This window comes from Lepidochelys kempii, chromosome 4 (assembly GCF_965140265.1).
Source record: "Lepidochelys kempii isolate rLepKem1 chromosome 4, rLepKem1.hap2, whole genome shotgun sequence".
Taxonomy (NCBI): Eukaryota; Metazoa; Chordata; order Testudines; family Cheloniidae; genus Lepidochelys; species Lepidochelys kempii.
Window position 1 is genome coordinate 53,735,966 of NC_133259.1, and position 23,182 is coordinate 53,759,147.

General features: G+C 41.9%; 1 protein-coding gene across 22 annotated transcripts in view; it reads right to left on the minus strand.

The window, feature by feature from the left end:
• ANAPC10 (anaphase promoting complex subunit 10) overlaps nucleotides 1–23,182 on the minus strand; it is a 301,756-nt gene that overhangs the window by 250,214 nt on the left and 28,360 nt on the right. The window contains exon 5 of one of the 22 annotated variants that reach the window (XM_073341253.1): nucleotides 3,818–3,931. The exons of 20 other annotated variants lie outside the window; for them this stretch is intronic. In XM_073341253.1, the coding sequence (XP_073197354.1) occupies nucleotides 3,854–3,931 (78 nt within the window). In that variant the 3' untranslated portion in view covers nucleotides 3,818–3,853. Of the gene's footprint in view, nucleotides 1–3,817; nucleotides 3,932–22,931; nucleotides 23,098–23,182 lie in introns of those variants that run through there. One more of the 22 variants, XM_073341260.1, reaches the window with a different exon arrangement.

A 23,182-nucleotide genomic window follows, 5' to 3' on the forward strand; every position in this document is an offset into this window, starting at 1 on the left:
AGTGTTCTCCATTATCGGGGAGACAGTTTTTCTATTTGATATTTTATAAACCTGAGTAGAAATCCAAAATCTGCTAACACACTGGACTGAATAGTTTGGCTGCCAATGTGTCTAACAATATGCTAAAGAGTGTAAAATTAAAAATGAAAACAGGCACACACAAAAACTAAAATGCTTCAATTTTAAAATAAAAACTTTTATTGTAAGTGCCTTAGAAACTACAATTGAGTCAGATCTGACCAAATCTGGGGTTTATCTCATCCGAACAATATTATAGAAACCATTCTATTTGAGCCTGAATGCTAGAACCAAGTATCAGTTGCAATACCAGATGCATTCATGTTATTTTAAAATATCATCTACCAAGATACACTTTACCTAAAAAAATTTAAATGAGATTTGACATATTCAGTTGGTAAGAGTTAATACTTAAATGTCTCTTTTCCTGCCATGCCCACAGCCCACTCCCTCCACACACACACACACACACACACCTTCCATGTTCTCTTTTCAAGCAGAAAAGTGAGGGACATCTGGCCCTTTTTAATATATTTATTTATATCACAATTGATACAACTTTTATTTATATCACACAAAAAACTCTCTACTTGCTTCTTTACTTTTGAAGTGTTAATGATAATCTGTGGAAAGAATCTTGCGAGCCTACCCTAGTCAACTGTAAACCAGAAATCTCTTCAACTTTTAAGACACAGGGACTAACAAATATCCTATACCACTGCACTCTCCAAATACACAGAGCCTTTATTCCAAGAAGAACTTTCAGTAAAAAATGATGTGTGAACAGCAGACACTGATGTTCACACAAGCATACTGCATACAGCCCAGCAGGCGAGTTTTCTGTTTTTTTTGGATTATACTCTGAAGGTGCTGGCACAATGGAATTTCAATACCATAACTGCTTATTTGTCTACGTGCCAGCCTCTGAAATAACAGGTAAAAACCAAACAAAACCAAAAACCACAAAAAAAAACAACACAAAAAACACACACACACACAAAACAAAAACCCCTCTCTTTTGAAATTTATGGGAATCACAAAATGTTTTTAATTCTCCAGTTTAAATGATGTAATTTATAACCATGACACAAACAGAAAAGCAGCACAAAAGAAGGGAAAATACAGAAATAACATAATGTTCCCAAGGTTCAGTTTACAAGGACCTCACACAAAGTTTTTTTTTTTTTTTTGCAACTCTTACTAGAAACAGTATTATTTGCTAAAAATGAAGTAGCTGCCAAAAGCTATGATCCATCTAAAGCAAACATGTTTAAGATGGAAATAGAGTGTTAATGCTGAAGAAAGGCAGAATTGAGTACACAAGATTTCTCTAAAAAACTGTTGGAGACTGCACTACACTAAGTTTGTTTTTTCAGCTTTTTGATTGAAAATTGATTGCATTTACAGACAGAATTCTTAAATTATATAGCTACACTAAAACAATAACAGAAGTAATCAAATCTCAAACTTTCTAATTAAACCTTTTTTTCCGTCAGTAGGTTATTGGGAATTCAGCACTACTCTTGGTTCACATGATAGAACAATGGGAAAATTTTCCGAATGGTTGAACGCTAACTCTGACAAGTGTGGAGAGCCAACTACAATACATTATATGGTAGCATAACCTGCCACCCACATTGCTGAGAGAACAGCTTTCAAACACATGCACTGAGCTGTAAAACCACAAAATCCCTTATTACATATTGTCTCTTACTTTAGGTAAAATATACCATCTTTTCCCCCCATTTGCAGATCTGTGGGGGTTTTTTAAAACTGTCATCTGTTAAGTTTATTCAATAGTTAGAACAGTCTTTTACAAACTCTTTCACAAATGCTATCTTGCCTGTTTTGTTTTTACACAGGCAAACAAATTATCACTGTCTTACAGTATACAATGAAGTCTGACGTCTTCCACAGTTTCCCACAGCTTATTTAGATATCTGGTGCTGTTTCTTTCCATGTGACATTAACCAACCTTCCGTAAAATGACAAAAGTCTAACATAGGTGGCATCTATATAAAACAGATTTAATTTTTGAAGACTTATTTCAGGGATGAAATGCTTTTGCGCTTTCTGATATTTTAATGAAAAATACACAACAGTAATAAAAACTCAAGATTATGTTCTTGATAGGAAATGTAGATGTACTGTATTTACTGTGATTATTTTCTATTTCTATCCAATACAAATGATTCTTGGGGTTACATTGTCATAGGACGTATGGTTCTGGATATTGGTACACTCGTGAATTGTCAGCACTGCTGAATGACAAACATACTCCACCCTCATTACAACACACCGTGATTCCCAGCCAAGAATTCTTGTCCTGTCAGAACAGGGTGCATTACAATAAAAAGCAATCCAACAAGACAAACAACACAAGAGGACTCAAGCCATAGCAATGTTAACTACAATTGTTAGGAAATATAGTTCTGACTGGGGAAAGTGAGCTATTTAATGATTTTATGAATGTACATGACTTCCTCGCTACAAGAAAGATCACTTAAATTTTTGCTGTGTACAAAGCCTGCTCAGTTAATGATTTTGCCCCATGTTTGCTGATTGAATAACAGCATTCCAAGATAGTTAGATAATATACAGTTACTTCTGGGTTTTTCATTTGCAATTTTGTTGGCAGGGGGAATTTTATTTGCAAGTGTTTCTATTATACAGATAGGGTCAATTAGTACAATGAACTATTGGTCATTCTGTCTGATAGCTCAGTGGAGTATTCAAGCGGGCACTTTCATAACCCACAACTGAATGCAGCCAGTTACCCTGGTAAACATAACAGCACTGACTGTCCATGGGGATTTAACCATATTTATTTTGGTCACATACAAAGGTAATGTGATTTTTTTTCCCCACATTTTGACACAATACTAATTTAATTGGAGATAATTTTAAATGCTTTTTAAAACAATATTGATTGGCTCCTTAAGATTTAACAGAAAAAGTATGTGGATGCTTGGGTACAAAAGCATTTATTGGTCTTTCTTGGAGTGCCAGGAGATGGCCCACATTGTCAAGGAAAGCTAAAAACAGTGTCCCTGGTACATCTTAGTGATTAAATTAAAAAAGAGGCACTTTCAAGGACTCAAAAACATGTTGGATGTAGTAGAAAGGATTAAAAGCTACAGATAAAGCCCCTGAAGATGTATGCCTTAACTGAGTGGCAGATGCACAAGAAGAAAATATAGAGAATAAGGGGAGGAGGGAGGAAGTAGTACAGAGAACACAACAGGATGAACACAGAAATACATAACCAAAATAAAGACATTTTAACTACATGGGGCAAATTCATCCCTGGTGTAAAGAAAGATAACTTACCTTCTGTAACTGGAGTTCTTCATGATGTGCGGTCCCTACTGTATTCCACTGTGGGTATGCATGTACTCCATCCACTTGAGACCAGAACACTCTTGCTAATAGCATAGGCATGGACCAATGGACACACTTTCCCTTCTCTGCTCCGAGAGTAGAAGGGGGCGGGGGTGCAGGATTCTCCAGTTCCTTCACTATCATGAAGCAAGTGTCTTGATCCAAAACAGAGGGGAAGGAGGACAGGTAATGGAATATAGATTGGGACTACACATCTTGAAGAACTCTAGTTACAAAAAGCTAACAGAGGCAGGTAACCTTTCTTTTTCTTCAAGTGATGGTCCACATGTATTATACTGTGTTACTGACAAGCAGTATTCATAGAGTAGGGTGTGAGGATTTCTGCCATATTTATGACTGTAGAACAGCTGACACAAAGGATACATCAGTTGAGTACGCTTAAGCTAGGGCATAGTACCTTGTGATGGTCTGAACAGAACTTCACATCTCTGCTTTACAGATAACAAGGAGTGGTACCTCCCAAAGCAAAGCTACCAAAGCAGCCTTTGCTCTGGTGGAGTGGACCTTCACTCTGCAAGATGAAAGCACATCAGATAACTGGTAACAGAGCAAGACAGAGCCCAAAATCCACTTTAATAGTCTTTGTAAATAAAGATTATGATTACCCTTTCATATGTTCCAACAGGGCTACACAGAGCCCAGCCTAAAAAGGCATTGATCTTTGAAATAGAATGCCAATTCCCAATATATGTCCAGGGAATGGAGACTGAGCCTCACTGGTGGTATGAGGCTTAGGAATAAACAGTCACAACCCGGGACATAGGTAGTCTGGCCTAACAGTCAGAGCTGGAATCATGGGCAGTGCGACTCCTGCATTTGGGGAAGCTGGGTCTGAGTGCCTGAAGCGCCCTAGAAATGGGGGGGACCCCCACTGGCACCCAGTCTGTGGCCCCATCCCGAGGCTTGCCCCCACTTGGCCTCCTCCCACAAGAGGCCCATGCTCCACCCCCCCTCCACCCCAGGCCCCACTCCCACTCTTTCCCCTCCCCCGAGACTGCACCAAAGTATGCCCCAAAAGTAAAGTTGGACTTCTACATTAATCAGACTATATGCCTCGCTGTGTATCAGGAACCAGGACCTGCAGCTGCGTCTGGGACTAGCTAGCTGCCTGTGACAGGGTATATCTACCACGCACTGACCGAGCTGGGATTAACCACCCACTGTGGAACGAAGAGGCCATGATCCTTTGCCCCTGGAGACAGGATATAAAGGAGTGTGGCCCAGCTCAATCTGAGCTGGCTCAGGAGGAGAGCAGATAGATGCTGCAGGCTCCTGCCAGGGAGTTGCTAGAGTTAGAGGCTGCAGAGGCCAAGCCAGTGGGATCAACGGCGGAACCCCCGCTGACCCTGGAGAATGAAAGTGAGCTGGACGGCAGTCACCCCCAGAAGAACTGACAGAGCAGGAACCAAGGGTAGGAAGTGCCTGTTAAAATAGGAAACAGAGCCGGAGCTGCGGACTACCACTTTCACAGGGCCCTGGGTTGGGACCTGGTGGAACAGGGTGGGCCTGGTCCCCTACTCTGCCCCACACCTACCACAGGGTGCAGGCACAGCCCCTAGGACTCTAGCTGCTAGGCCATGCTGCCCTGCTTTATAGGCTAGGACAGCAGTACTCTAGTCACGTAAGCTGTAACCCCTTATTTGCCGCATGTGACCCAGCACCCGATGATGGGGTGTATCTACCCTGCGACAGTTGAACATCGATTGACCAAATCACAGAATTGACTGAAGCATGTCACCAGACCTGCTCTTAAACCTAGAAGCAGCATGTGGCTAGCAGTTGCTCAATGTTTATGCCCAGAGCTATTCCTGTTCCTACCTTGCTCCTGTCCTGCTCAACTCCACTTCAGTCATGCTCCCCTGCTTGGTTCCTGATTCTAACTCCTGATTCTTGGCTCCTGGTTCCTGACCTCTATTGCTCCAACCACTAGGCATGACAGCCTGACAATATGAGGCACCATGTTCTCTGGGCTGTGCGTTTGTCCAGATATGTGCCTAGCCTACAAGGGATATAACCGTAATTAGCATCCTCTACGAAGGTGGCAGAGTGAAAGAAATTCCTTGCACACCTGTTCTCAGTCCTGCTACCAAGCAAAAGACACCCATACCCTGGGAGGTAATGTAACTAACTTATCAATACTGTGCCTACTGGGCACATGTATTGTTCAAAGCTCGGCTTGCAGACAGCGAACACCAAAACCCAGGAGAATAAGGCATGATCAAATTAACGTTTGTGGGCTCCAGAGCTGATTGATCAGGATGCTCATATACTGAAACTTGGGAGGTGAGTTCTGGATGAATCTAGTTATTCCAATGAAGTCTATGGTCTGTGTGTTGGACCTAAAATGGACTTTTCTACATTCAGATTCCTAATGATGTTAGAAGACTGATGAGAGATTAGGTGGTGATTGTTATGCTCCAATAAGACCTTCCTGTCAGAAGCCTATCATCGAGGTACGGAAAGACTATTGAATTGTCATGATGGAAGTGCCTTTGAAAATAACTGGGCACTTTTGCGAGTCCAAAGGGAAGCACCCTGCATGGACAGTGGTTTGCACCTATCTTGAACCTCACAAACCTCCTATGGGAGGAAAGGATGTCTATATGAAAAATATGTATCTTTCACGTTGAGTGCCATGAACCACTCATTTCTGTTTGAGGATAAGATGATCGATGCCACGGTGACAATCTGAAGACTAAGATTCAGGATGAAGACATTGAGGAGCCAAAGGTCTAACACCGGTCTGCATTAGCCTTTCTTCTTGGAGATGAGGAAATATGAATAAAATTCTTTTCTTCGATGTTGAAGTAGTACTGACTCAATGGTGATTAGAAAGAGGAAGTCTACTTCCTGTAAGAGTTGCCTCACGTGACAAGCCTCTTGTTCATATTCCGACCTATTCATGGTTCCCTCAACCCACCCAGCAATATTGTTAACCTATCCAACTATACTCTCAGCCCAGCAGAAGCAGCTGTCCTATCTCGGGGCCTCTCCTTCTGCCCCTCCACCCCCACGAACATGATACAGTTCTGTGGTGACCTAGAATCCTATTTTCGACGTCTTCGACTCAAGGAATATTTCCAAAATACCTCTGAACAACGTACTAATCCACAGAGGCCTCCCTACCAACACTACAAAAAGAAGGATTCTAGGTGGACTCCTCCTGAAGGTCGAAACAGCAGACTGGACTTCTACATAGAGTGCTTCCGCCAACGTGCACGGGCTGAAATTGTGGAAAAGCAGCATCACTTGCCCCATAACCTCAGTCGTGCGGAACACAATGCCATCCACAGCCTCAGAAACAACTCTGACATCATAATCAAAAAGGCTGACAAAGGAGGTGCTGTTGTCATCATGAATAGGTCGGAATATGAACAAGAGGCTGCTCGGCAGCTCTCCAACACCACTTTCTACAAGCCATTACCCTATGATCCCACTGAGAGTTACCAAAAGCAACTACAGCATTTGCTCAAGAAACTTCCTGAAAAAGCACAAGATCAAATCTGCACTGACACACCCCTGGAACCCCGACCTGGGATATTCTATCTACTACTCAAGATCCATAAACCTGGAAATCCTGGGCACCCCATCATCTCAGGCATTGGCACCCTGACAGCAGGATTGTCTGGCTATGTAGACTCCCTCCTCAGGCCCTACGCTACCAGCACTCCCAGCTACGTTCAAGACACCACTGACTTCCTGAGGAAACTTCAATCCATCGGTGATCTTCCTGATAACACCATCCTGGCCACTATGGATGTAGAAGCCCTCTACACCAGCATTCCACACAAAGATGGACTACAAGCCATCAAGAACACTATCCCCGATAATGTCACGGCTAACCTGGTGGCTGAACTTTGTGACTTTGTCCTTACCCATAACTATTTTACATTTGGGGACAATGTATACCTTCAGATCAGCGGCACTGCTATGGGTACTCGCATGGCCCCACAGTATGCCAACATTTTTATGGCTGATTTAGAACAACGCTTCCTCAACTCTCGTCCCCTAAAGCCCCTACTCTACTTGCGCTATATTGAGGACATCATCATCTGGATCCATGGAAAAGAAGCCCTTGAGGAATTCCACCATGATTTCAACAATTTCCATCCCACCATCAACCTCAGCCTGGTCCAGTCCACACAAGAGATCCACTTCCTGGACACTACAGTGCTAATAAACAATGGTCACATAAACACCACCCTATACCGGAAACCTACTGACCGCTATTCCTACCTACATGCCTCCAGCTTTCACCCTGACCACACCACACGATCCATCGTCTACAGCCAAGCTCTGCGATACAACCGCATTTGCTCCAACCCCTCAGACAGAGACAAACACCTACAAGATCTCTATCAAGCTTTCTTACAACTACAATACCCACCTGCAGAAGTGAAGAAACAGATTGATAGAGCCAGAAAAGTTCCCAGAAGTCACCTACTACAGGACAGGCCTAACAAAGAAAATAACAGAACGCCACTAGCCGTCACCTTCAGCCCCCAACGCATTATTAAGGATCTACAACCTATCCTGAAGGATGATCCAACACTCTCACAAATCTTGGGAGACAGGCTAGTCCTTGCCTACAGACAGCCCCCCAACCTGAAGCAAATACTCACCAACAACCACATACCACACAACAGAACCACTAGCCCAGGAACCTATCCTTGCAACAAAGCCCGTTGCCAACTGTGCCCACATATCTATTCAGGGGACACCATCACAGGGCCTAATAACATCAGCCACACTATCAGAGGCTCGTTCACCTGCACATCCACCAATGTGATATATGCCATCGTGTGCCAGCAATGCCCCTCTGCCATTTACATTGGTCAAACTGGATAGTCTCTACGTAAAAGAATAAATGGACACAAATCAGATATCAAGAATTATAACATTCATAAACCAGTCGGAGAACACTTCAATCTCTCTGGTCACGCAATCACCGACATGAAGGTCACTATCTTACAACAAAAAAACTTCAAATCCAGACTCCAGCGAGAAACTGCTGAATTGGAATTCATTTGCAAATTGGATACTATTAATTTAGGCTTAAATAGAGACTGGGAGTGGCTAAGTCATTATGCAAGGTAGCCTATTTCCCCTTGCTTTGTCCTACCCCCTCTCTTCTTCCCCCCCTCCCCCCGACGTTCTGGTTAAACTTGGATTTAAACTTGGAGAGTGGTCAGTTTGGATGAGCTATTGCCAGCAGGAGAGTGAGTTGTGTGTGTGTGTGTGTGTGTGTGTGTGTTCCCCCCCCCAGGGGGTGTGTGAGAAAGCCTGGATCTGTGCTGGAAATGACCCACCTTGATTACCATGTACATTGTAGGGAGATTGGTCCCTTTGGATAAGCTATTACCAGCAGAAGATTGAGTGTGTGTGTGTGTGGTTTTTGGAGGGGGGTGAGAACCTGGATTTGTGCAGAAAATGGCCCACCTTGATTATCATACACATTGTGAAGAGAGTGGCTACTTTGGATGGGCTATTACCAGCAGGAGAGTGAGTTTGGGGGGGGGGGGGGAGGGTGAGAAAACCTGGATTTGTGCTGGAAATGGCCCAACTTGATGATCACTTTAGATAAGCTATTACCAGCAGGACAGTGGGGTGGGAGGGGGTATTGTTTCATGGTCTCTGTGTGTATATAATGTCTTCTGCAGTTTCCACGGTATGCATCCGATGAAGTGAGCTGTAGCTCACGAAAGCTCATGCTCAAATAAATTGGTTAGTCTCTAAGGTGCCACAAGTACTCCTTTTCTTAATGACTACAATGACTCATCGGTCTGTTGATTTACCAAGCAGTCCCCTTGAAAAGGAAGGCTCTGCACTGGAATGTACTTCCCTGGGGAAACCTGATGAATAAAGTCAGGGCTCCCTGCATATAACATTGGCAGTTGCTATCAATCTAGAGGCTATATCCGCAGAGTATACTACAGTTTGAAGAGATGATCTGGCTATCAGACTACCCTTGTTAATAAGGACTTGGAATTGCACTCTGTCCTCCTGAGGGAGTTTGTCACTAAATTCCAAAGCCTTGAAGTAGTTGCTGAAATCATACTTTGCAACAGTACCTGATACTTGGCTATTCAGAATTGTAGGCTGTAGATGTAAATAACTTTTCTCCCTAGAAAGTCCAAGCATTTGGCCTTCTTATCTGAGAGAATAAATCTTGTGTGTTATCATCTACTCTTTTCTGTAGTAACCTGAACAACCAGGGAATTGGGGACACAATGTGTGAGAAAAAACTCTGCTCCGTTGGTAGGAACAAAGTACCTCTTTTCTGCTCTCTTACGAGTGGGTCTCTTGTTGCTGGGATGTTCCCACATCACTTTGGCAGATTATAGTATAGCATTATTGATCAGGAATGCTATTGTAGTAGGTCCTTTACAGCGCAGAACGTCCAGGAATTTGTGGGATGACTCATTGACTTCCTTCAAGGACTCTGAAGGGCTTCAGCACCTTTTCTTAACTGCTCCTGAAACTGTTTGTGATTGTCCAGTGAGGACAGTAATACTGATGCAACCACCTCATCAGGAGAGGAAGACAATATGTCCGATTGAACCAGCGGTACTGTGAGATCCAGCTGTTTTTTCTTCCCCCATGGGCTCTGGAAAGAGTTTAGGCTGGTCCCCTGATTTAGAGGGATGATGAGAGTTTCGGTAGAAGAATCCAGCATGGGCTGAGGTAGACCTCAAGGCACAGGATACCACCCAACCTAGGGGAGCACATCATCTTATATCATCATATTGGCCCCCAGGAAATTCTGGAACCTCTATCAGAGCTGATGACTTTTGAAGGAAGCAATAGTGGTCCTTCCCCCACAACAGAATCACGCAACTAAGAAAATGCGGGCTCCATTTCCAAAGGTAGCACTGTTGGAACCATCAGTGAAGATACCCCAACCAGTACAGGGAACAGGAGACCTATTTCTTTCATAATGTTCATGGACAAATGCTGTCACAATCTCCCTTGTAAGAAACAGTTCTCATAGGATGGGAGATTCTGGGTCCAGCGGGACAGTCATGTCCTCCAAAGTGGTGTATTTGCTGCCATGAGGCATCTTCTCCCTGTGAACTTTCAGTGTCGGCTCAGAAATGTATGTCGGTGCCAATGGTGTACAGAATGGTAATCTGTCCTTCACTGGTACAGATAGTCATACTGGTCTAGGCTCATTCCCCTTTAGTAAACGGTCCCACTGCTGCCAACGTTGCCAAAATGGAGGTACTCCTAGTTTTGGAAGCCTGCAGTTCAGTACCATGATCTCGATGGGTTTTTGAGCTTCCCTGCACCAGACATGAAGAGTCACCAGACCTTGAGGTTGTAGGGGAACCAGAACCTCCTCTTAGAAGTGGATTTAGAGGGAGATTTTTCCAACCCTCACGGTGAGACTGACACAAGGAGTCCATGGCTCTGCCTTTGCCTGCTCCTGTATCTGAAGTTGTAGTGCTAGGGAGCACGTTCCTGAATGCCTCTGCCCGCTGGATGGGGGGTGTGGGAGAGGGAGTCTGCCAAACCCAGATCCAACTTGGGCCTGATAGAGCACTCAATGAAATGTTTCCTAAGCCATAACTCCCATGCTTTATGGGTTCAGGGTGGGAAGAGGTGACAAGTACTGCACTTAGTGCAGATACGAGCTTCTCCAAGGCAGTAGAGACACCTCTTGTGGTCATCGCTGATCAGGAAGGAATGAGGGCAGGAGAAAGTTCTTGATGCCTGGAATTCTGGGCATAATTGGAATCCTACAACGGGAAGGGTATGCGTAGGGAGCAGATTTCTCCTGAAATCTAAGAATTTTTATATACAAGATTTACATTTTATAATATTTAGAGGTTGGCTCTAGGGGGATGACTGGAGGGGTGACTGTGGACACTGGAGGGTTCTGTCTCAGACCATGTGGAGGTAAGAAGGAAATTGAGAGAGTGTCAGTCTGCGCTGATCTTTATGCCCTCAGGTCAATGCACAAGAAGGGAAAAAGCACAGGCATGGACCAGTGGACATTACTAGCAAGAATTTTCTTGTCTCAAGTGCCTGGAAAACATGCATACCGCAGAGGAATATAGACAGAGATCAGCACTTGAACTCTGGAGTTTCATTCCTACTGTATCTCACTGGCTATGTGGCAGTCTGCTACATAAACTGTAACAAAGATGGTCTCCCAAGTCCCTGCAGTCTCAAATATTAAACAAAGAAATTAGCCTCATTTGGTTCCACAATTTATACATTTGATTACTTGATTTTCTTGGACCCAGCTCACTGACAGCAAAGGGGAATAAGCCACAGCCGCTGGTGCTGAAGTGTACAATACAGGTTGACAGAGTCCCAGATAAATTAGTATTATCTGCCAATATGCATTCGCTGTGTCCATTTTCACCATCTCCTGAATTGATAGAAAATAGATGATAGTCTGCTCTATAGTTTTACAATGCAGCCACCAGCCAGAGGACATAGGCTTCCCAAAGCATACTTTAGGGGTTGATTCCACCCTTTCTTAGCTGGCTTCATGCCATGATAAAGTCACTGCCTTTGATTTACACCAATGTGAGAAAAAGAATTAGATCCTTTTTTCTTCTTGCTTTGTTTCCTTCAAGTTTCCCATTATACATGTCTGAAAATTAAGTGCTCCATTCTGCAAATTTCCAGAGAGGCCATCGGTATAGTGGAAGGTCCAAACTTCTTAACGTGAAGGCTTAAGCCCTTTTGGGGAAATTCCCTCCTTCCCTCCCCACAAAAGCCTCAGCTGCAGAAGACTGTGGAGCAACATGAAGGGGAGGAGATCTCATGGACATAAGCTCCTAGAACAGTTGCCTATTCTGGATTTGAACCCTCTCTCCTTGTGAAGCCATGTAGTCTATAAAAGTTACTACAGCTCCCATGATGTCTTGAGAGGTGTGGGAGATGAAAGGAAAAAGACCAAGCTCTCAGTTCCAGACAATTTTTTATTAAAAGTATCTTACCCCACATACAGGTCTCAGCTACCCAGCTTATCTCTAGAAAGTGATAGCTGGAGATAATTCCTGGATTAATCACCACCTCACCAACCTCCTTTCCACCATTTGAGGGCTCTCTTCTTGGAAATGGGGAGGGAAAGAGGAACTTACTCTTCCTACCCATCACTATTTCTGGGAAAACTTAGTCTATAAGCCCCTTGCCCCTCATTTTCGGAGCCATGATTGCAAGTCTAAGGGGCATTTAAAGCAGGTAAGCAAAGTAAATGCTGACTGGGTCCTGGGAACGTGGCAGTCTTCTGTAGCCGTATGTTGCTGGTTTGGGCATTATATAGTTGCTGTAAATATTGAGTACTTGTGGCACCTTAGAGACTAACAAATGTATTTGAGCATAAGCTTTCGTGAACTACAGCCCACTTCATCGGAGCCGTAGCTCACGAAAGCTTATACTCAAATAAATTGGTTAGTCTCTAAGATGCCACAAGTACTCCTTTTCTTTTTGCGGATACAGACTAACACGGCTGCTACTCTGAAACCTATAAATATTGAATTACCCAACCATCCCCACTTGGATTCTGCAGCTGTATAGCTCAGGGAACAAGTGGGGTCAGCAGTCACAGAGGGAGCTTGGGCTAGATAAAGCCTTAAGTATAGTGAATAATGCAGAAGTGTAACAAGACATTGAATGTGAATAGAATTCATGGCCAGCTGAAGTACTATTGAAACCCAGCTGATTAGAAAATAAGAAATACTATGTCTTTTCAGACAAATAAGTTATGTATTGTCTACATGAGAAAGTTGAACTAGTATTTACACGGATACAATGAAACTTACACAAAAGGATGTGTAGATACTATTTTGATTTAGTTTAAGTTGATGAAGAACATGTTTAATCAAAATAAGCCACTTTTACATTGGAATAAGTGTGTCCACACAGCCTTTTACATCAGTATTATATTGGTTTAAAAGCTAACTCAATAAGGTGCAACTTTCTCACATAGCCAAACCCCTATAGAAAAAAAAAAATCTATTAAAACCAAAGTGTCTAATAAAAAATGTCAAGACCTTACAAATAAACAGTCAATTTATAAAAACATTACTAATAAAGACCAATTTAACAGTGATTACTCTACAATTAGTGGGATGTTGCATAGGAAAATCCCCCCAGTGGGGTTAAGGTATACAGATGAATCCAAGTGAGCATAGGTAAATACCAGCAACAATGAAATTAACTGGACTTATTTAGTCTAGCACTCAAACAACAAGGTAGCAGCTAATTTATAGTACAAAATAACTGTTTGGTGGTTTGTGGAATGAAATAATGTAATGCCTCCGTTATACTTGCAAATAAATTATTAAATTTTAAACATGATTGATAGCAAGGTTCACCTTGCTTAGTTTTTAACAATCCTCAAATTAATAGCCTGCTTACTTTAGGAACACTTTGTCAGGCAATGGACAATTTTGGGTAGTAACCAATATCCAGATACCCATCTCCAAGAGCTGAAGATAGGAGGGTAGTGTCCCACTACAGTATGAAAGTATTTTCCCTACCAGCCCTGCTATAAGCACACTTAATTCTAGACAATTTCACTTGCAGCAGGTACACAAGGGAAAACATTTACATTTACAACTTGCAAAAGACACAAAAACTACCAGCAGAACAGTGCTACCTTTCATTTCCAGGTGCCAGCCTGAAAGGAGAAACAATAGAAGGGGAGAAAGAAGGAAGAGAATATGAATGCAGTGTTGTCTAGGGATTGGAGCACGGGGCCTCATGTCTTGACTCAGTATGTGACCTTGAACAAGCGACTCAACCTATTTGCAAACAATTTAGCCCATCTTTAAAATGGCTACAATACACTCACTCTGCATAATTCAAAGGAGTATTGAGAGCTACTACACTATACAATCAAAATTTGCATTTGACTGCCCATTGAGCTAACAAGCAACGGTTTTTGTTTGTTTTAGGAGATTACAAGTGTGTTTCATAAAGCTAATAGTGTTGATGTAATATACTTCTGTAAGGCATTTGGCATCACACCACATGATATATTGATTAAGAAAGCAGAACAATACAAAAATAATATGGCACAGATTAAACACTGGTTAACTGAGCAGTCTCAAAATGTAATTGCGAATGGGGAATTAGATCTCACGGAGATTAGAGAAGCTACAAAAAGAGAAAACCCAATAGTAATGGGGGATTTCAACTATCCCCACATTTACTGGGAACATGGCACCACAGGCGAGATGCGGAGATAAAATTTCTAGACACCGTTAATGACTGCTTCTAGGAGCAGCTAGTCCTGGAACCCACAAGGGGAGAGGCAATTCTTGATTTAGTCCTAAGTGGCTCACAGCATCTGATCCAAGAGGTGAATATAGCTGACTCGCTTGTAATAGCAACCATAACATAAATAAATTTAACATCTTTGTAGTGGAGAAAATACCAAAGAAACTCACCACAGTAGCATTTAACTTCAAAATGGGGAGCTACACAAATATGAGGAGACTAGTTAAACAGAAGTTAAAACGAACAGTCACAAGAATTAAATGCCTGCAACCAGCACAATATAAGCTTAAATTAAATGTATAACCCGAATTTAAAAAAGCAATAAGAGAACAAAAAACATGGACACATGGCTAAACAGAATAAAATATGGTTAGAGACAAGCTGACACTTTTTAAAAATTGGAAGACAAATCCTACTGAGTAAAATAGAAAGGAGCATAAATTCTGGCAAGTCTAATGTAAAGGTATAATTAGGCAAGTCAAAAAAGAATTTGAAGAATGACTTGCAAAAGACACTAAAACTACCAGCAAATTGCTTTCTGTCAGAAATACGTCAGAAACAGGAAGCCTGCCAAACAATTAAGTGGAGCCACTGAACAATCGAGGTTCTAAAGAAGCACTCAAGGAAGACAAGGCCATTGCAGAGAAGCTAACTTAATTTTTAAGTGACAAATCTGAGGAACTGTCTCAGACAGAGGTATTGATAGAGGAGGTTTTGGAACGAACTGATAGATTAAACTATAAGTCACTAGGACCAGATGGGATTCACCCAAGTGTCCTGAAGGAACTTGTCAAGGTTCCTTCCCCACTCTGAACTCTAGGGTACAGATGTGGGGACCTGCATGAAAGACCCCCCTAAGCTTATTCTTACCAGCTTAGGTTAAAAACTTCCCCAAAGTACAAACTTTGCCTTGTCCTTGAACAGTATGCTGCCACCACCAAGCATTTTAAACAAAGAACAGGGAAAGAGCCCACTTGGAGACGTCTTTCCCCAAAATATCCCCCACAAGCCCTACACCCCCTTTCCTGGGGAAGACTTGATAATAATCCTTATCAATTGGTACAGATGAACACAGACCCAAACCCTTGAATCTTAAGAACAATGAAAAATCAATCAGGATCTTAAAAGAAGAATTTTAGTTAAAGAAGAGGTAAAAGAATCACCTCTGTAAAATCAGGATGGTAAGTACCTTACAGGGTAATCAGATTCAAAACATAGAGAATCCCTCTAGGCAAAACCATAAGTTACAAAAAGACACAAAAACAGGAATACACTTTCCCTCCAGCACAGCTTATTTTACAAGCCATTAAACAAAAGAAAATCTAACACATTTTCTAGCTAGATAACTTACTAACTTTACAGGAGTTGTAAGGCTTGCATTCCTGATCTGTTCCCAGCAAAACCATCACAGACAGACAAAACCCTTTGTGTCCCCACCTCCAGATTTGAAAGTATCTTGTCCCCTCGTTGGTCATTTTGGGTCAGGTGCCAGTGAGGTTACCTTAGCTTCTTAACCCTTTACAGGTGAAAGAGTTTTGCCTCTGGTCAGGAGGGATTTTATAGCACTGTATACAGAAAGATGGTTATATTTCCTTTATATATATATATATATATATTTCCTTCCCTTTATATTTATGACAGAACTCAAATGTGAAATTGCAGAACTACTAACATATCGCTTAAATCAGCCTCTGTACCAGATGCCTGGCAGATAGCTAATATGATGCTGATTTTTAAAGAAGGCTCTAGAGGTGATTCTGGGAATCACAGGCCAGTGAGCCAGCTTCAGTACCAGGCAAATTGGCTGAAACTATATAAAGAACAGAATTCTCACACACATACATGAACCTGATATGCTGAGTCAACACAGCTTTTGTAAAGGAAAATCATGCCTCACCAATTAGAATTCTTTGAGGGGGTCAACAAACATGTGGACAAAAGTGTTCCAGTTCAACAAAACAGAATCCAACATGAAGCTGCAGAACTGGAATTAATTTGAAAACTGGATACCATCAGATTAGGCCTGAAATAGAGACTGGGAGTGGTTGGGTCATTACAAAACCTAAACTTAATTTCCCCAATACTAATTTCTCCCTACTGTTACTCATGCCTTCTTGTCAACTGTCTGTAATGGGCCACTCTCTTCCCACTTCAAAAGTTAATTTTCCTCCCTTGGTATCAGTAGTGTAGCTAGGGGGGAGCAGGGTAGCGGCCACTCCCACACTGAGCACAAGTGGCATCTTGTCAATGTCTTGGCACCTTTTAAAATTTTCCCCTGTTGAGGGAACAGGGGGAGCGATCCAAAAAAAAAAAAAAAAAAGGCACCACCTGTTGCAGTGCTTTTACTCACCCAGCGGTGCTCCGGGTCTTCGGTGGCACCTTGGCGGCAGGACCTTCAGTGCTGCCGAAGACACCAGGAGCGAGCGAGGGCCTGCCGCCGGAGAGCCACTGTGTGAATAAAAGCGCCACAGCAGGTGGTCTCTTATGCAGGAGGTCAGACTAGGTTATCACAATGCTCCCTTCTGGCCTTATACTTAGGGCTCTTTGTTTTCAGTTTTTATTTTACTTTTCCAGGGAATTTACTAGTGTTTATTACCACAAGAACAAAAAACAAACAGATTTTCATTTTCTTCCCATTTTAGTGTGTCAAATCTTTAAACTTATCTGCTAAAAGCTTGAAATGTGTACACGGTGGGTGTGAGATTCATCAGTACATTCAGATACGCACGCACTTCAGAGCTTGCGTGCGTGCCTGTTTGTTCATTTTGTGCAGCTTCTAGACTAATACATAGCCTTACTTCAACAGGCAGCTTTGCACATACACACAGACTAATGTATTATTGTAAAACATGTACCTCGTGCAATGTATTGTATTTTCCTAATAAAACAAATTTCATATATATTTGAATGATACAAAAGTAGGGTAAAAAAAAAGTCAGAAAAAAAATAAATACTACTTTTTGTAAAACCTGGGAAACTTTCAGTAAAAATTTGTTTAAACTGAAAACAAAGGGGTTTACTTCTAATACTCTATGAATCAATGTGTACAGCTCTACATTACCATTATGAAAAAGTTAGGGAAAAAATGTACTGTGTTCTTGCTCTTTATGGGTCCAGTCCTGTAATAGTTATACAGATAAAACTTTAATTAAAGTCAGTGGGTGTTATAGCTACATAAGGGCTGGAGGATTTGATCCCCTGGATGCTGCTACTCCTCAGCCTAAAAAACCCAATATATTATCATGTTTCCATATTGACTTAAGAAAAACTTTGAGAAAACAAACCAAACTCTAAATTTAGGAACAGGGGTCCAATATCCTGTCTCCAGCAGTGGCCAGCAGCTGACGTTTCAGAGGAACAAAGAAATTTGTTCATAGTGCAGATACAGACAGGTATTGGAGTACCCATGTACTTCTGTAATCATTACGGATGGCTGGTCAGAGCTCAGGACAGAGTCATGAGACCTAGATTCTAATTCTGACTTCCACTAGCTCACTGGGTAACCTTCAACCATTCACTCCCCCACCTCCCATGCCTCAATTTCTTCATCAGTAAAAAGTGAGAATGTGTCCACAAAATGCTTTGAGATACATGGATGAAAAACTAATAAGTATTCGAGACTCCACTCCTAGATGGATGTATCCAACATTTTTTGTGAAGACTACCATAGTAGGGATTGGAATTATGGCTATGATGAGCTGGAGCAGGCTCACAGCAACCTTTGTTAAAATTCCTCCATCAAATTGAAGTGTTGGGGGGTTTTCCCTGGCTCTAATAAAGCATGTTCTTCATCTAGATATTGCTAATCATCCATGCCATCGATATCTTCATGAGACCCAGAGGAAGGGGAAAAAAAAAAAAAAAAGATGTTTCTAAAAATCAAGCCTTTCTTCTATTTGGAAATGTACAAAACCGAACTAAGTATGATGTACCTTGATTCAGTTTCATTGTGGGGGAGGGGAAGATATCTCAGGCTCTCATACAAAATCTTAATGCACATACTCCAATTGAAACCATAGAACTTGAGCACAGCTACTCTATCAGTATATCTGATCTATTTTACAGGAATAGAGTACCAACATTGACAGCATGCATGCTTGAATGTACAGAATCTTGTTGCCAAGTGGTATTGCCCTCGTTCTTGGTTAGGAGAAAGCATTTCTGTTGAAAATGGGAACATATTCATTCCCCAGTTCCTCACCCCTCCTGGCACGTACACAGAGACCTGGTAACAAGGATTTTATTGCAGATTAAAAGGAAACATTTTCATGGGAGCTGCTTGTTAAACATTGGCAGCATATCACTAAGTCAATATTGATATATCAGTGTTTAAATGCTTTATTGATGTTCACATTTGTAGATCTTTGCTAACTGTTCCCAAGGCAAATTCAGAATTCCCCATGACATAAAAATTTCAATATATCTGTGGGATTTGACCCCAAGTAATAAGGACAAATTTTGAAAGATGTTTCAACTTGGCCTCTGTACATGCACGTGCTCGAGTCACCAGTAGATGCAGTTTTTGAGCATTACTGCTAGTGTACAAAGCGGTGGAGTTTACATATGCAAATTCAAAACTTGTATACTCAAGTGGTCAAAAGTTGCATCCACACAAACAAGGGGCACAATTCAAAACCTAGACCATAATGACCATTACTTGAAATTGTTCACCAGCTTTCCAGAAGGCTTCTTATTTCTAACATATTAAAGCTATAAAAGCAGCCCCACAAATAGCTATATGCAAAAAAGAGCCACGTCCAAAGTCACTTGCACACCTGCACCTTGAAAATGTATCCCTATTACTTGGTATACTACCCATCTCCACTGAACCAATACAGAGAGTTACACTGACTATTCCTGCAGCCTTACAATTCAAGTTTGAACAGCTTTAAATGACCTGCTAGCACTTTTAGAACTATGCAATATTTCTACTGATTCTTTTAATTTTTTTTTTAGAAGAGGAAGGCTGTGCTTCATATTGACATAGTAAATTAATATAGGATATGAGAAATTTAAATTAAAATATAACTTTTATACAAATTGTGTAATGGCTTATTAACTCCATTCGTATTTAGCAGAGGACAAGATGTTTAGCTAAGTCTATAGTATCCAATAAGTGAACAAAGTGCATCTGTCTCATCCAAAAAGTAAATAACCATATAGCAAGTTACATATGCTGATTTGTTCACAAGATGAAAAATAAAGTGTCTGGATCTTATTTAAGGCTTCTGTTTGGTTTCAGGAAGACAGGCAGAATGACTGATGAAGTTCTGAAACCACCTTGGGAATTAGCTTTAGGTGAGGCCATAGCATCACTGTGTCTCTGTTGAGGGCTCAGCCATAAATGCTGGAAGTTCACTCACATTTCCGGCCAATGCAACAACAACTAGACAGACAATATTCAGAGTGAAGTGATGTAAAGAGCATTCTGAGAGAGGTTCAAATGGAATCTCCATGAGTTTCATAAGGACTATACAGAAATCTCAGACAGGAGTAGATTCTCTGACCTGTGGGAAGTGTGTATAGTCCTTTCAGAAACATCAACAAACATAGGATGAGAAAAGACAAAGTATGACTGTGCAGGCAGTCAGCAGGCTGAATTCACCACAAGATAAAAAAGGGCAGTCTTTGTTCAACCCTATTAAAGTGCAATAAGTTGTCAAGGATCGGCGGTATCAAGGTCTAGACTGGGTACAGAACGTTTTGGGCTGCCCGTATCAAGAACCTCTTCCATTTAAAAGATTAACTCCTTCTGGTATATTTTTTTTGTTTGTTCTGTATCAGGATTTCCTGGACCCGTAGGGAGCAGTCTCTGTCCGTGGTACTCAGCTAACCAACAGCCATGCCATTAGCTTCAGCAACTTTGGTCTGGATGAATTATCTGTCCATAATGCTGTCAGATCAGAACTGGGTGGTCTGGAAGCTAGATCAGAGGCTGACTGGACATAAGGAGATCTGTGAGCCAAAACTGCCTTGGCCAGTACAGAGCTCCAAGAACTATGGTGGCTTTGTCCCTCTTGATCTTGGAAATTACCCTGGGAATCAGCAGAAAGGCATAAAGCAGGCCTCTGTTCCATTGCAGGAGGAAGGTGTCTAACAACAATCTTGAACTCAGGCTTCCTCTGAAACAATAATTCTGACATTTGGCATCTGTACAGCACTCCACCAGCAGCGGTGTGTAATGTAGGTGTAGCGGCACACCACAGCAAAAATCAGGCTGCATCTATCGTGTGGTGCGTAGCTATACATGTTAGCGAAAGGCTCTGGCATTTCCCCACTGCCTGGAGAAAGGCTGACTTTCCCCGCTGCCTCCCCCCTACTGGAGCCTTTTCCTGCTGCTTCCCCCCCGCCGGAGCCTTTTCTTATGGAGGGGGAAAGCTCCAGCAGCAGGAAGGTGGCAGAGCCTTTCCCTGGGGTTGGGAAAGGTTCTGCGGCAGGGAAGACTAGACTGACCTGAGCCAGAGTTGAAAGGAGCACAGGTGAACTCTGGCAAGTAAGGCCAAATACCAACATGCTGACACGTGACCTAACACTGCAAGACATGTCCATATCTTTGTAGCCCATTTTGAAACTAAATGGAGTAGGAGTGCTTCTAACAACTGGAACCTGTCCTTGGGCGGACATGCTTTTTCTGATCTGGAGTGGAACACAGCTTTTATGAACTCTATTCTCCGTGATGGGGTGACGGATGATTTTTCATAGGTCACTGGGAGACTCAGCCCCGTAAACAGAAATGGGGCACATTCCAGGTTTGTTGCTGTCCTCCACTGGATTCTGCCTCTGATCAGCCAGTTGTAGGGGTGGACACGAATGCCTTGCCTTCTCAGGTTTGCCACTATCACAACTAGACATTTTGTAATAAATTCTCAGTGCTGCGGAGGATCTGAATGGCAGTACCTTGTAGTGGTAATGGTTTGGTCTCATGGTGAATCTCAGGTATTTCCTGTGGGACAGGTGGACAGCTATTTGGAAATGCACGCCCCGCAAATTGAGAGTCATGAACCAATCTTTGGCCTGAAGAGATGGAATGATGGAGGCAAGTATTACCACCCTAAATCTGGGGTGAAGTCCAGTTTCTTGGGATCTTTGTCTTTAGTATGCCTTTTGTTGATTGACTTTTCCTGCACTGCTGCAATCACCAAGGCATATGTAAGGCAAGGAATAACCCTTTCCACATTTTAATAGGACATAGATTCATCGCTTTAAGCAGATAAATTTGCTGGTCTTGTGCTGCCGAGACAAGAAAGCAGTTCTTGAGATATTTGTGATGGCAGCATACTCAACCTCCTAGTGAGGAAATTCCTCACATTTCTCTCCAGCCATCTCCTCTGACCAATGGAGCACGAGTAACATGGACAGGTTTCAGAAGCAGTCAAGTATAGCTTTCCTCCATTACAGAGAGGATTGCTATGTCTTGGAGCAGCTCTACTCCAAGAAGTGATTCTGTTAAAATGGTATTGCATATTTCTATCTGTGGTTTCCAGATCAAACTGTGCTGCAACTACTGTTAGAAGATGCTTTTCAAATTGCCAGTGCCACAGGCTTAACCTGGAATCTGAGAGACAAGCTACATAAAGGAGAAATCTGTGACACTGGAGGGAGGGAGTGCTTTGTCATGTGTTACCACTGAAAATAAAGTCTAAAGGCCTAATTATGCCCTCAGTTCCCCACCTGTTTTCAGCTCATTTGCACAGGTGTAACCAATTGGAGCTTAACAATACTGTTGATGTACAAGAAACAAAAGATTCCATCTTACTAACTCTTAGCTGGAATGGCTCTGCAGTGTTATCAGATGTAAAAGATTAAAATTAGTCACTAAAGGAAGCAGATAGGACTGACAAATTGGGGGAAGATCTTCTGACGAAGTTGTAATTTTTACATACTCACCTTTCAAAGTAGAATCATACCTTTGAAAATCACTTGCAAATATTTTATGATTTAAAAGACTAAAGGTGGACTTGGAATGTGATAAACAGTTTACAACATTTTTTCTATAAGTGTTTTACCCTTTTGGAGAGAAATGCAAAGTAGTGGTGACATAGTCCTCAGAAGAAAGGAATGTGGGGGGGCGGGGCGGGGAAGAGGACATTTAATCTTTATGACTCTAAAAAGGTGCACCTGGGTCTCAGAATATCCACCTAGGGTAGGGAAGTGCTTAGTTAATTAAAAAAAATGAGGCTAACAATGTTTTATTCTTTTGAAAACTCTGACTGTTGTCAGTAGAAAGAAAACACATGAAAGCATCATAGGATTTTCATTAAACTCCATGAACTGGGCAAGCATCCATGGAAAAATATAAAAAAAATTTAGTTGGATTTTCCACACAGTTAAATCAATCCTGAAACCAACGGAATCGTTGTATAATGAAGTGGCTTTGCTTTAAAGATCTTGTAATAGTTCACACTGCTTTAACCACTTGCCTCCGAGTCAGAGAAGCTGAAGATAACAAAAAACAAAACTCAGTTTCATTGCTGATGAAGAGTTTAAAAAAAAAAGTAAAACCATTTTGAGAAAAAATTAC